Raw genomic sequence first — 15,881 nt, 5'->3', positions numbered from 1 at the left:
AGCAGGATGCTCTGAAGAGAGCACCCTGAAAACACAAAAGGATTGTGATCTCAGCAGCACTGCCTCCTGCAGCAGCTCATGGTGGGAAAGCTCTACAAGGATGCAGGAGGAGCCACACTGAGTAGAAGTCTTTACTCTTTTATTTCCTACATCACTTCTGGCTTGAAAAATAAAAAACAAACTGTGGAGCCCCGACCATATATTCTCCTTATATGACTTAAACTTCAAACGTGGGGGGAGGATGAGATTGCACGTATGCTGGCCATTTCTGTCTGAAATGAGAGCTGTTGGGCAATAGTTACTGATTATGGATGGCAAAGAGATTTGGTTTCATTTCTAACTCAAACACTGTGGAGTCAAAAAGCTTGGCTTGAACTCAAAGTGCATTTGGTTTATGTTCTGCTTTAGAAATATTATTAAAAAATGAGAGAAGAGAAACAGAAAACATTTACTGGAAAAAAAATGAAGGCAGGAGAGGGGTCAGAGTACCAGGCATATAGCAATCAGTTGTCTCAGTCCAGTTTTTGCCAGAATTCCTCCCCTTAGATGCCTTCAGGGGCACAAAAAGAAAAGTAACTTCCCCCCTTCCTCTCCCAAAAACCTCTCAATGTAGGACCTTTGAACTCTGTATAGTACAGAGGAAAACCAGGCTTCCAGTCTGATGAGATTGGTAAAATCTCTGAACTACCTCCAGAAGTCACAGATGCCTGGAATTTCAAGTTTGCCTGCTTCTATTTTCCAAATGTTGAGAAAAATTATTCTGAAGGCTTTTTGTAGTTACTGTGGTTAATTAAACTTCCCTGATTATCATCCTTGTAATGTGCACCAGTTAATTAGCCTCATGTGTAGTAATTTATTTCATTAATTATTACTGGTTCTCATTTTTCACATTTAGGGTACAGGGTATTGCACATGGTTTTCAAATTACTCTTTATCATCATCATACTAAAGAAACCATTAGAGGTCTTTGAGTTGGTTGGAGTAAGACAGAAATGATGGAGGCTTTTTCCAAAGTTGGAGGTTCTGCTAGCAAACACAACGTTACTAATTTTATGCTCCTCTGAGTTCATGTGGAAGCCAAAGTGACCTGACTGAACTTGTCTTAAATTCTCATTTTAACAGGTCTTACCATTCCAGCCCTCCGGGCAATGACTGTATGAAACTGCCCATCAGACACCTTCTTCGTTGTGCTAAGCTTGTATGTGCCACTGCCCAGGTTGTAGGAGAACCTCAGCCTCTCTTCCACAATTTCCAGGGCCAAAAATTCTGCCCGGTCTCCGGTTTGGTTATCATAGTTATACAACATTAAGGCATTACTTTTTATAGTGGAAAATTTTATATAGATGTAATTATTGTTTGGATCCATACTGGGAAACTCCATATATGACAGCTCTTCAAATCCATAACTGTTCAGTTCACAATGATTCCCAAAAACACCTGCAAAATGGAAAGTAAAATCTGGTGTCAGATGATTTTTTCCTCACTGTGCATTCTCATAGAAATAAAGCATTGATGTGCTCTAGACATGGCTATGATACACAGGCTCTTTAAAAAACCTCTAATGCATGATTTGAACAGAAGAATCCTATTACCCACAGGTGGGTATTGAAATATATATATTTAAACTTAAAAAAAGAGTTAAACAACAGTTATGTCCATTGAAAAACCAAGTACATATCATTGAGCTCTGTGGTTTCTTTAGAAAACAACAAAAGGAAAAAGCAAGCTTGACAGCTATGTCAGATATGGTTGTTAATTATCATTGGGTATTTGTTAATCCAGTTATGGAAATAAATTTGCAACTTGAGCTTTTTGTTCTCTTTGTAGCTGTTATCTGAACTGCTTCTCAAGAGGTGGTTCTTTTTTATACTTATGATATAAGTGTATGATTAAAACATTATGCCTTCTCGTGCTTTCATGATCTGAGTATTTGGTGCATTCTACACATTTCCTTTCAGATTTCTGTGACATAATATCCCTTGATTTTGTTTTGCTGCAGCAACAATGACAAAAAAAATATTTTGTTTATGAATATTAGTTACATTTACGATGGACTATGATTATATAGGAAATGAATAAACTCTGAGGAAATGTAAAGCAGACAAAATAAAATAGAATAAAGCAGCTATTCCACATGTTAGTGGAAAACTGTATTCAGAGGTAGTTATAAATGCATATTGAAGACCATACTTTTGTGTGAGAGTTTTCAGCAGCCTTAAAACATTGTAGATGATTTCTCAGATTCATCTGGTTTTCAATTAATCTGTTGCATTTACTTTCATGCTTTTCTGTATGAACAATGACAATTCTGGATTCATCTGCATTCAGAACCAATCGTGCTGCAATTAAATCATGATACCTTAAAACATCTATTGAGTTCATTCCACAAACCAAATATGGGATAACTAAATTCTAATAATCATTAAACTATTTTGGCAGTACTATATTCCTCTTTGATTTTCAGATTAGTACTCTGGTTTTAGAACTCAGAGCTTTAACAACATACAATAAATTGAATGGGCAAGTACTGGTGTGGGTTAACAAAGCTGTTTTGATTTGGTGCTCCTAATTGAATCTACAAAATATGTAAGCGCCAATATCTAATGTTATGCTCACTAATTCTTACTTTACAGATACTTTGACAAATTATGCTAATTTCTCAAAGGAAAACCAAGTTCTCTCTGCTCAATATCATCTCAAAGTCTCTAGGTTTAACATCATGATGAGTTCACTGCACTTTTCAAGTGTGTTGGACACAAGAATGCCAATGTTATTTACAGTGGTCTTACTCTTCAGCTCTCCTAAAAGTGTCTGTTATTAGGAAGGAGAGCAACCACTGCTTGGAGTTCTTGGTGTGTGTCCCCTGAGAAGCCAGAGTGACCCCCTCCATCCCACCACATCCTTCTATCTCCTTCCATCCTGGAAGAAATAGCTTCTCCATCTCCCAGCTGGGGAAAAGCTGAGAGGATCAGGTCAGAACATGGCCAACACTTGCCCACAGAGCAGGATTCATACACATAAACACCCCCAGTTTTATAGAGGTTAAAAAAAAAAATAGCAATTTGAGAAATAGTAGTGCAAGGGAAGACCAAGCAGTAGGAGGAACAGTGTACTCACCAAAGGGGCAGTGGCAGTAATAGCCCTCCACTCCACTTTGGCAGGATCCACTGTTGAAACAGGGGTTGCACTCACAGTAATTGACAGTGGAGTCACATGTTTTCCCTGTGATTAGGGAATAAAACCAATTTCCAGGTCAGAGTATTCAGGTCAATAGCAAAGTCAGGTTGGTATTTAGGTAACAAGTTTATGAAGCAGTGCTGAATGCACGGCCAGGAGAGAGGGTGCCGGAGACCAGTTGTAGCTGTGGGATGGTGAGAGGCAACACGAACACGATGCTGGGCTGTTCCCAGCCCTGACATGGGCATGATACATGGCCCAGATAAACTAACTTTACTTTTCAAGTGTCTCGCTGTAATTAGCTCATAGATATTGGTTTCTTTTTTCTTTTGTGTCTAAACTAACTTTACTTTTCAAGTGTCTCACTGTAATTAGCTCATAGATATTAGTTTCTTTTTTATTTTGTGTCTTTTTTTTTTAAAAAAAAAATGAACTAGTGTCTGTAAAAGAAAGATCATTAAACAAAAGGAGATGCTGAACTAAAAAAGAATTTATTTTTTTTTTCTCCTTATTGAATGCCATCTACTCATTAGTGTGAAGGAGATACAGACAGCCCTTGCTGGATCCTCTATGAACACGGCATGCTGAACACAGGGTGCTTTTGTACATTATATGATTTTTCTTTTTTTTTTCCTCATCAATTATAATCTCCTTCCTGACTCAGAGGGACCGCAGTCTTCTGTCGTTAAAACAAGTTACCCTGGCTACAGTCCTTGTCTAAGCAGAGATTGTCATGTGGTAAATATTATTCACCAGAGAATAAACTGAAATCACATAATTCATTTCAAGAAGGAAGGGAACCAAGAGAAAAAGTGAAGATTTTAACAGATGCCGAATACTGACAAGGAGATTCTTTGTACAAAACTAATATTTCTTTCATATGGAAACATTGACTACAGAAGTCTTGGTCTTCACTTCTGTTTTTCATTGATTAGCTGTTACCTGTTCAGCAACACTTCCACTATATCCCACTCTTGGTACCTGCCTTCCTTCTGCCAGCAGTGCCAGCCTTCACTGCCCGCCCAGCTAAACTAGGATTGTCCTGTTCATCCCTCACGTTTCTCTGCAAAAACTGGCAGAATCAGGCACATTCTTCCAGACCTCTCCATGAACACCTAGGCCAGGATATATACACAGACCGAAGGCTAAGGATGCCTTGACACTTCTTACTGCACTGATAATGAACTATTTTATTTCTCACACAATATAAATACAAGTTTATGTTAAAAGTACAACCTCAGCTTTCATAAAGGGAGCACGTTCCTGTATGTCACATATATCTTGTAATTCTTACATCTCACACGACAGCAATCACAGAATACTTAGGTTGGAAGGGACCCTAGAGATCATCTAATCCAACCTCCCTGCACAACATGGAGCCCTCAGCAATTGCTGGTCCCCAAAACTGTAGAAAACCAGGACTGTGCATTATTGACTGCCAGCTTTTTCAGAATTTCACAACTACAGTCACAAAATTAAGACAACCTCCCCCCTGCCCCTTTTCTCTTTAACCTAGAGGAAGTTTGCAGGCAGTCCTGTCTGAGCAGCAGCTCTCCATGTGTAACCAAGCAGGATGGAAATGGGAGCGCTGGAGAATTGCTGTGGTTAGTATGTAACCTGTAGATTCACCATAAATCCAGGAAACTTTTCCAGTGTCTGAATCTAATTATGCTTTGAGGGTATTTATGTATATTTTATTCTCTAATGGGCATGACTGAAGGATGAGCTAACTCTTTAGGTTAGATTTTGCTTTTTCTTTTTTCAGTTATGGTATATAGTTCAGCTCTTTGACTTACTGAGGAGAACACATAGCAAGAACAAGGCAGACATGCTTAAAATAGCTTAAAATGATGTTTCTTAGTTTTCACAAAAATCAAGTATAGCTAATAAGGCTTACTCAGTTTTTTGAAACTCAGTCTAAGTCTGTGCTCTTTTTCTCAGCTAACATTAAAATGGGGATATCTGCTGAGTCAGCAACAGAATATGGACGTTTATTTTAGCCGCACATATTTTAACCGGTGAATAACAACATCTTCTTAATATTTAACAATTGTTTGAATAATTCATTAAACTAATAAAAGTGTGTTTGCATTTATTCCATCTGTTTTGACACAGGAGAAGACAAATACTCTGATTTAACAATTCATTGGAGCTATTAAAACTAATATTTATTTGAAAAGAAAAAGAAACTCTGGCGATTCTTTGCCATTCACCAAAGTGCTAAAGTCCTGGGAAAAATGTATCTATTTACATTTGGAATAACAATCCAACAAAAGATGTCTATGGATCTTATTTTTCCTCTTTAAATGCATATTAATCATGCTTATCCTAGAAAGCAAGAGTCCTTCAGCCAGATATCATCAGGACAAAAGTTGGGCATACTATTCTAGCTTATGGTTGTTCCCTGTAAGGATTTAAAATAAGTTACTTTGATAAGGCAAGTTGATTAGAATAATCTGATAAACAGATGATGAGGATTATAAACTGATAAATAAATAGGTAGGTAAACAATATTATAGAATGTCATGCAACTACCAAAAGATAAGGAATTTATTTTTTAGTATAAACAAACTTTCAATTAGAAGAAAAAAAAAAACCTGGTATGACCACCTAAAACTCTTAAAGATTTTTTTCCCTCCTTCCTTTAAAAGGATTTTTAGTTGCACTTTTCCTTTCCTCTAAGATTCTTGAATTTATTCTTGTATGCGTATCCCTGCAGGCAACTTTACCTACTAACTACCTTACATCAGCTTCTTCTGAAGACAGTTGCTATTACAAGGAGTCATTTCCTCTTTTCTGCAGAATCCTTAACTTCAATAATTTAACCAAATTTCCTGCTCCCTTCAGATCTTTGGTCAGTCCTTCCTTAGACTCCTCTGAAACAGAAACTCTTGCACCTTCCTCATCCATCCTCAAAAGAAACGTCTCCATATCTCAAGCTATTATTGGCAGCCTGCCTTAGTTACTCTGCCAGGATCCAGAGTTTCTATCATCTCCTGGTTTCGGATGGTCCACCAGTGTTCAGACTGCAACTTCTTACTCTTCCCTTTTCATCTAAACCACGTTCTTCCTCTGCTCCTATTATTTCCCTCTGTTGTTATTGCTCAGACTTGGCCGGCAGTAGTGTATGGCAGACTTCTGAACAAAGACATATACTCCCGAAACAATGGATAAAGCTAGGTTGGAGTGACCTTGCAGGCCATGATGTCCAACCCCCATTCAAAGCAAGGTAACCTTCAAAGTTACATCAGGTTGCTCAGGGCTTACCCAGAAGGGTTCTTCTCCTTTGTCTTTTCTTCATTGTGGGGATTCCTCCACATAAGCTGCTGTGATACCAGTTATATTTTATTTAGTCCTGCAATTTCTGCTAAACTTCAACTTTTTTGTTTTAACACCTTATTGTTCTAACAAGTAGAGCTACCCAAGGTGGCAGCCAGTTGTCCTACTACTTTCTGCTGCCTTGCAGCATAGTAATGCTACCTTTACAGTACCTTAATAAAAGAGAATATTTGTTCAAGTCCTAGTGTTTTTTCACAGACACAGTAAGGTCTGTAAAGGTGTGTAAAAATATTTAGATTTCCAAAAATAAAACACAGGTTGCAAACCTTTTTTTTTTTTTTGCCATTCTGCCTAAGATATTATGGTTAAATTGAAATATTATTTTTTGTGGAGAGGAAAAAAAGGGGCAAAAAATAAGAATTTGAGAGGACTGCTTTTCTTAAATACAGATTTTACTCAGGTATTAGCTATTTTGAAATATTCTCTTGCACAGATAAAACAAATAATTCAAGGAACCTTACTGGACTGAAGAGGAAACCACCATTATGCCTGAAAGCATCCTCACCTGAACCCAAGTTCTCAGCTCTACTGCTTTCCAAAAAGATAATGCTTATGACCTTAACCTCACTAAACTACAGTACATTTTGGTTTTTTGAGGTAATTTTTTATAACAGCCTGCTGATTTAAGTTTTACAACACAAATTTAAGAGTAAAGTTCTGATAGACCTTTGTCCCACCTAAGTGATGTGCTTTGAAAAATTATATGATGTTTTTTCATAGCTTATGGAAGTAAATTTTCAAGAAACATTTTATCACATTCTGACTGTGATGCACTTGTCAGCTGCAGAATAATTTTATTTGGACAGCATAAAGAAATAGGCTAATCATATATGCTTGATTAGTGTTTTAGGGTATCAAATCCAGAGAGGGGTAGGAAATGTCTTAGACAACGTTTTGGGGACCAGGGAGACTCCAGACCAGAGCCACCACAGTCACACTGAAGTTCAGGTAAACGTTGCAGTTAGTTGAGCTTTGAGATCTCTTCACAGCTAAGTATTGCAAGATTCAGGGTATTCATTTCTGTGTCAGAGAGATCCTTTTCTGAAGACCATGAAAATTAGGATAATGCTGGATAATTGATAACAGACAGCATTCAGTGTTTATCATTCATCACCTCCAGCTGATGGTATCACATGCAGGGGCTTATGCAAAAATCTAACTTCCTGAGAATTGTGGTTTTTTTTTTTGAATTGAAAGATGTAACAGGAAGAGATACCAGCTGAATGCTCTTGGGTTAGATTTCAGCTGATTTGAGAGTTTTAGTTTTTGTGGCTCTCTGTGTCCATCTTTTAAAGTGGTTGTTCTAATATTTTAATCTTGCATTTGAAACAATTTCACAAACCTACATTCCTTCATCTTAATGAGTCCTGGAAAACAGGAAATTAAGGGTTCAAAGGAAGGGCACACAACTACTGTAAATCACAAAGTATATTCCCTCCAGAAAGTGATTATTTTAAAAACAAAATCTGATCATCATTAAGAGATGTAATTATAACAGATTGTTTAAACCCTAATGATGCTGCTCTGAGGTAATCAGTCTTTATAATCCTTTTCAGTGAAAAGAACTACATTACCTTAGCAGAATGATGAAGTGAAATGCAGCTGACAAAACATAATAAATCAAGAAAAGTAAGACTCTCAGTTTTCAGGTAGGCCATTATAAAGGTCTACAACTCATGTACTCTAGTTTACAGTGAACAGAGTGTCTCAGAAAATACTAACTTCTACTTGCATGCAGGACCATGTAAATATTATTTTTTTGCCAAGCACGTAAATTCAATTATAAGACTATATTTTTATTCCAAGAGAAGCAGCAAAGTTATGTATATGGTAAACTGAATAAGAAATCCACTATTTTTATTTTATTTTCTCCTGAGGAACTCAGGGTTTATATTCATAAAGAAACGGTTTCAGGCTTTACTGTGGCTATCTTTAATCATATCTGAATCAGGATGCCTAAGCAGCTATGTTCTCTTTCTGTTGGCAGTATAATAATGACATAATAGTCTCTATGTCAAGCATTCTTAAACACTCTGTATTCTGACATTTGTTTGCAGAATCTATTGAATATTAAATCAAGAGAATTTCAGATATACCTGTGCAAATGTAAAATGTCTAAATATACCAAATATTAAGTGTGAGTGTATCTAATTTGCTCTGTAGATATTCAACTCCAAAGATATTTTGGGGTTTAATTACACACTTTGGTGCCATTTGTTTTCTGTCTTGATCAATTAATCTCCAGACACTTAAATAATTCTTGATTCTGCAGTGGCCAACTGGTTTAAAAAGATCCGACTCCCAGTCATAAACGTCTGCCTTAGTGGTAGTCTATTTTAAAGTTATTTGTGTTGACAAGGAGTTTAAGCAAGCTCATATCAGATGCCACGTTTAATTCACAGCATGAAGGAAATCCAACACTTAAAACTGCAAGAGTCTCTCATCACGTTTTCCTAGTTAAGACGTTCTTTTTTTGAGCTTGTCACGCACAGAGCTTTATTTTTAGCTGACATAAGGGTTGAACATTAAGATATGAGCTGTAATATCAGAAAAAAATTAGCTGGACGTTTCTTTAATGTTTCAAATTATGGGCTAGAGGCTTATACTATAGCATGCTGCTATAGTTAATTAAGTGTTTTGCTTTATTGGAACAACAAAACATATGCCCATGTAATCTCTGGTGCTAATGACCTAAAGAGTTACAGGGGATGAGTGCCCTAGAATTATTTTGCCATGCTGCTGGCAAAATAATTTGATGTACTAATACAACATGAAAGAAAATCCTGGATTGGTAAGTTAATTAGAACTACTTGTCAGTTAACAAGAATTGCTCCTGCCCTGAGGCTCAGTAGTACATTCATGAGGTTCACACAAAAGATCACATCAATGTCCTTTATACAAACAGTCCTTCCACGCCTCATACTAATCCACTGCTGTAGCTGTGCTTTAAATTAAGTAGTTAAACCTTTATTTTGAAATCGATTAACCTTCTTCGCGATAAAGCTGATCACATCTCCCAAACCAATCTGCTTTAAGAAAAAAAAACAATGGAGCAATCAGCTCCATGATCACTCCACGGGTTGCAGACGAGTTTTGGTGGCAGTGGTGGCAAGTCCAAATACCCAAACTATAATGAGCATGGCTGTGCTGACCTGGGCTGCTTTGGGATATCTGTGATACAGCAATACCACTTAGAAAAGGTAATGAAAGCCTTACCTAATCTTCTCTGGTTAGATTATTTTTTTTTCTAATGATGTCTATAAAAAGTGGCCATAAGCAATGGTTAAAATTGTTCAGACCTTCCTTAAATATACTTAGGACAGAAGCAAACATCAGCATGCTTTTCTAGGGATAAAATGTCACTATGTTTGCACATGTCATAAATATCAGAGAAAAAATACTCCGAAGAGGTAAGAATACTGCAGACATTTCTGTTGTTAATAAAAAAAATAAATGACAAAGGGACAAAATACAGAACAGACATGCTTGATCATTTTGCCTGAATTCTGTTTTTCCTCCCCATATCCTTCATCTGTTTTCTGTCTTGTATGACTGTAAGCAATTTGGGGCAGAGGCTGATTTTCTTGCTTGGCACACTTCTAGCAGACTTGAAATGTGACCACAATATGCATAACAATAACAAGAACAGAAAAATCATACTTAAGCATTGGAAATGGTTTCTACATATTTAATAAATTAAAATAGCTCTTGTAAAAATCTTTCTGTTCTGATGCAAATCGGGTAAGTGAGATTTGCCTGAAGGCAGACCTGAAATAAAATAATACTGTGGATACCTGGTTTTCTGAGTTTTCATAACTACAAATAACTCATTTTGCATGACCTCTTCACCTCCTGAAGATATTCATATTCAGACAATCTTGTGCTAAAAAGGAATGTTTCTGCCCTATTTCCATCCCTTCTGGACTGCAAGATATAGAGAAGAGAAAGCATACCTGTATAGCCAGTTTTACACACACAGTTGAAGCTCCCTGGGAAGTTCTGGCAGGCGGCACCGTTTTTGCAGGGGTTGGAAAGGCACTCGTTGACATCCCTCTCGCAGGCCATGCCAGTGAAGCCCTCTGGGCAACTGCAAGAGAAGCCCCCCACCAAGTTGTGGCAAGTCCCGTCGTTGTGGCAGGGGGAAGGGAGGCACTCGTCGATGTCCATCTCACACAGACTCCCATCGTATCCCGGCATGCACCTGCACACAAAGGGCTGGAGGGGCTCGTTGGCCACGATGATGACAGGGACGCTTTCGTGGCTTTTCAGAGCTGGGCTCACCGCCAACCTCCTCAGGCAGCTCCCTCCATTCTGGCAGGGGTTCTGGAGGCACCAGTCATGGTCTACAGCCTCGATCCGCACCCCGCTCTGGCGGAAGAGGACATCTTTGATGCTCTCAAAGAAGGTGGCCACGCCGCTGGGATTCACATACTGGCTGTTGCCGCGTTTGACGGCCGCCATCAGGAAGGTGTGGTTGCCCTCCTCGTACAGCCCATAGAGCTGGACGGCGGTGCCCAGCCCCGTCAGCTGGGAGCTGGCGATGCGGAGGAAGTGGAGGTAGTGATTGGTGAGGAAGTCCCGCACGCTGTGGGCGCTCAGCCGGAGGAGGATGCTGTTCTCAATGGTGGCGTTGCCGAAGCCCGCGAAGAAAACCCGGACGCTGCTGGTGACAGCGCTGTGTAACCCGTCGTTGCTGAGGACAGACAGGTCAAACGTCCCATCCGTGGACCTCGCCTGCGAGTGCAGCTCGCAGGTGCCCCCAGGAATGCTGAAGAGGCTGGTGACTCCTGAGGTGAGGGAGCACTGGAAGCTGTCTAGCACGTCTGGATCCTGAGGCTTTACGTTGCCCAAAATCCCACCAGGGAAGAGGTTGCCATAATAGTGAACAAAGATTTCTACTGTTCTGGGCTGAGATGGGTTGTCGTTTTGGTCTATTACCTTGATCTGCACAGTTCCCGTGGAAGACATCTGAGGAACACCAGAGTCTCTCGTAATCACCGACAGGTAGAAATCGCTGATTTGCTCCCTGTCAATCTCTCTTGTTGTTGTCAGCACGCCAGCGGTGCTAAGGCTGAAGTAGCTGGTTGCAGGGCCAGTGCTAAGCAAGTAATATGTAAAGGGACCTTGGTTTGGAGGGAGATCAGGATCTGATGATTGAAGTGTCATCACAAGTGTTCCCGCACGGTTATTCTCCATGACTTCTCCCTGCCTGGTGGACAAGGTAGGGCCATTGTCATTGATGTCTTCCAACGTTACCAATAAAGAGGCACTTCCTGTAGCAGACGGTGTTCCGGAATCGATGGCCAGCACAGACAGGTTGTACACAGGCAACGTTTCTCGATCCAGCTCTGCGGTGACCGTCACCTGTCCTGTCTGAGGGTTGATGGAAAATGCACCGTTGTCGTTGCCAGATCCAATGAAATAGGAAAACCTGCTCCAGCTAGGGACAGAATCTGAATCAAAGGCACTCACGAACGTGACATGGGTACCTGGAGGAACACCCTCACTGATTTGTATATTGTAGGTTCCTAGGGTAAAAACAGGAGGATCATTGGCATCCAGTACAGTGATATTAACAGTTACTTCATCTATATCTGCACCCCGAATGCTCCCCAAATTTTTTGCGAGGACTTTCAAAGAGATTCGTTCTTCTTTTTCTCTGTCGAGAGGTCCTGAAACATAGATCTGGCCACTTCTCTCATCTATCTGGAAGCCTTTCTTTCTGCTGTTGCCAAAGATAAGGTAATGGACTTCTCCATCAGTTCCCATATCACGATCACTTGCAAAAACTTCACCTACAACAGTGCCTTTGGGGGCTGCCTCAGAAACCTCAAAATAATAAAGCTTGGACACAAAACGGGGCACGTATTCGTTTGTTCCTTCTAACTGGATGTTGACACTAGCAAAGCTGCACCTCTCTTCATCCGGGACATTGAAAGCCTTTACTGTTAAATGGTAACTTTGCTTTGTTTCATAATCCAAAAACCCCTGGGTGGTGATTGTTCCTGTATTGGGGTCAATGACAAAGAGGTCACTATCTGAGGACTGAATAGCATATGCAATCACAGCGTTAGGTCCAGAGTCGGCATCAGTTGCATTTAAACGAATAACAGTCGTCCCACTGGGAGCATTTTCTAGCACGTTGGGAAAATAGTCCTCAGGGCTGAATGCTGGAGAATTATCATTCACATCAATGACATTAATGGTGACACTGCAGTAGCCTGTTCTGGACACCCATCCTCCATCCGTGGCAGTAACCACCAGCTCATGCTTTTGCTGTAACTCAAAATCAAGTGGTTTTGCCAGTGTCAGGGTACCAGTAGTGGTATTAATGGCAAAGACACCAGCCTCGTTTCCAGAGGAGATATTGTATTGGATTAATCCATTCATAGCAGCATCTCTGTCTCGGGCTGAAACCGTCCTGATCACTGCTCCAACAGAGTGACTCTCTGGGACAGTAACGCTCATACGGCTTTGAGAAAACTCCGGTGTGTGGTAGTTTTCCTCTGTTACTACTATTTCAACAGCTACCTCAGATGAGAGTGGAGGATTACCTTTATCCTTTGCTTTCACTATAAACAGGAAGTTTTTGTTCAAATCGGCCATTAGTGAAGACGACACAGAGATCCAGCCTGTACTCCTGTCCAGTCTGAACTTGCTAGGTTTACTTTCATCAGAAATAAAGTATTCCACTTCAGAATTCAAGCCAAAGTCTTTGTCATCCACCGCCGTAACTTTAATTAAGTTTGTGCCAACCTTCACATTCTTAGTAACAGGAGTAAAATATTTACGAGCAAGGAACAACGGGGCATTGTCATTACTGTCGACTATGTTAATGGTGACTGTTGTCTCACTCATTAACGGAGGGCTGCCTCGATCTGAAGAAGTAACAATGAAGCTGTGCCTATTAATGTTGACGTTGCTTGAACCACTGGAGTTTTGGTACCTTAAATATTGCTTGTTGAAAATCTCCCCTGTGGTTGCATTAATTCGGAAGAACTCAGACTGGGATTTTATGAAGTAGAAGACTTGGCCGTTCGACTCTTCATCGGGATCGGTGGCTGAAACCTGGGTGACTTTCAATCCAATGCCAGGAAGCTCAGGACACTCCAGGTAATAGGATGGCTTTGTAAATCGTGGGGCATTGTCATTGACATCTGTGACAAAGATGGTGACATCCGTGCTCACTGTCCACCCGGAGTCATGCGCCGAAACCCTGATTCTGTAGCGGTCTGTATCCTCCCTGTTTAGTGGTCTGTTGATGGTGATGTCCCCGGTGTTGGGATTTATGGTAAATGGGAGACTGGTGTCCCTTATGGAGTACCTGCTGACTGCATTCACCCCAATGTCTTCATCTGACGTTGTGACTCGGGTTACCGTAAAACCCAGGGGTGCATTTTCGGGCACGGAAGCACTGAATATCTGGGAAAACCTCGGAGCATTGTCGTTTTCATCTAAAATATTAATGATAACTTTGACGGTCGTGCTCTGGAGTGGGGTGCCTTTATCTGAAGCTTTTATGGTTAGAGTGTATTGAGACAATTTCTCCCTATCCAAGGGCCTGATGCTTCTGATCTCACCAGTGGCTCGATTGATGCTGAAACTATTTTCCATATTGCCCTCAATTATTTCATAATTTAGTTGTCCATTTAGACCACTGTCCCTGTCGACAGCAGCCACCGTCAGTATCTTCCGTGGGGACAGGTTCTCCACTATTTCTGCAATGAAGGGATCTTGCTCAAACTCTGGTGCGTTATCATTGACGTCTACCACTGTTACTTCCAGTTTTTTATAAGAGGAAAAGGGAGGAAAACCCGTATCTCTGGCCTCAATCCAAATCACGTATTTCTGTATGGCTTCAAAATCTAAAGCCTGCCCAACAGAAAGCTGTCCTGTCACCTGGTCAACCAGGAATGTGCTGCCCAGGTTACCACTGGCGATGTAGTAAGACAAGGAGCCTCCTCTGGCTGAAGATCCCGAGATGGTGGTGACGAGCGTACCGACCGCTTGGTTTTCAGGAAATGTGAAGGTCTCCTGAGCTGCCTGAACATGAGGAAACTCTGCTCTGTTCACAAACCTCACAGTGACGGTTGTGGAGTCTGTCTTGGGGTACCGGCCACCATCTCTCACGTGAACAGAAATGGTGACTTCGGACACTCCCACCAGAGGGTTTGCAGCCAGGATCGCCCCCCTCGTTGCATCGATGTGGAATTTCTCAGAGTTTTTCCCCACCAGGGAATAATGGAGCTCGGCGTTGGAGCCAGCATCTGCATCGGTGACAGTCACAGCAAACACAAACGAGCCTGAAATGAAGAACAAAGTTAGGGCAGTTCTGTAATGAATCCTTCAATGGTGGAGAAGGTGAGGTCACCTTTCCACTCAGACGCATGTCCTGAAGCAGTATGCTCCTCCTAACACTGCTCTGAAGACAAATTGTTTTTTTCACAAGATTGTAAGTCTGACAAGGGGTAGGCGAGTTTGTGAGCCTGCAAAACATGCATGCAGCCAAAAAATGTGGGGTTTGAAAAGTAGGTTGCTGCATTCAAAGAAATGCACGTAGAGATGTCAGCGATTGCACACACATCTGCGCTGGAAAATGGACCTACAACTTTCTGGAAGTCTAGCTTCCCTTTTCTACAAAATTCATGTTATGAAATTGATAAATCTAATAAGATTACATGTTATTTTGATTTTTTAAAAATTACTCATAGTTTATTTATCCACATAAAACCCCCTCTGGAATTCAATGACTTACGGTTAAGTGAACAGGCAGCCCCCAAAGACACTTACCCTAAACACCTACCTTCCTTTGCAGCCCCTTTTCCTCCTATTCCCCAGATGCTGCTCCTTTGTCCCAAATAGTCCCAAAATACTTCTGATTTCGTAAGGGTATTCTGAAGATACTAACAGGACTGCATTTTTTAAAGCATGCTGGTCCTCCGAGATAGAGGTAAAATCACATAGAAATATAAAACTATTGCATACTGGTGCAATAACATATTGTGTCTCAGGTCTTTTGAATTTATGCTTCACAATGAGCTCAACTATATGGGCACCACTTGCATCAACCTCTATATTTGTCTGTTTTCAAGGAGAATCCAGGGAGTTGTCTTGCACTGGACTTTATAGATCTAATTCACGGCACATCTTTCAAATTTGACACTGTCCAAGCAATTTGCAGAACATACTGCTGATGTTTTACTGGTACTGAAAGTTAGAAAATACCCAGTCCTGCATAAAAATCATGTTGTTTTCAGCCTCTTAAGGCAAATTCATTTACAGGCAGGAATGACTTTGACAGCATCCCCTTAAAACTATACTTCATGTCACTACTTGTCATGTGCAATGATTTGTACTCCAGGGGG

At 40.5% G+C, this 15,881-nt stretch overlaps 1 protein-coding gene across 1 annotated transcript in view; it reads right to left on the bottom strand.

Annotated features, from left to right (window-relative positions):
- The window catches only part of FAT4 (FAT atypical cadherin 4), a gene marked incomplete at its 5' end in the record, with an annotated part of 142,412 nt that overhangs the window by 18,953 nt on the left and 107,578 nt on the right, over positions 1 to 15,881 (bottom strand). The window contains 3 exons of the mRNA XM_008938683.1: positions 1,130 to 1,437; positions 3,118 to 3,222; positions 10,470 to 14,819. Coding sequence (XP_008936931.1) covers positions 1,130 to 1,437; positions 3,118 to 3,222; positions 10,470 to 14,819 — 4,763 coding nt within the window. The remainder of the gene's footprint in view (positions 1 to 1,129; positions 1,438 to 3,117; positions 3,223 to 10,469; positions 14,820 to 15,881) is intronic.

This window comes from Merops nubicus, unplaced genomic scaffold (assembly GCF_000691845.1).
Source record: "Merops nubicus isolate BGI_N331 unplaced genomic scaffold, ASM69184v1 scaffold5024, whole genome shotgun sequence".
NCBI lineage: Eukaryota > Metazoa > Chordata > Aves > Coraciiformes > Meropidae > Merops > Merops nubicus.
Note: the sequence above shows the minus strand (reverse complement) of the source record. Positions and strands in the feature narration are given on the sequence as shown.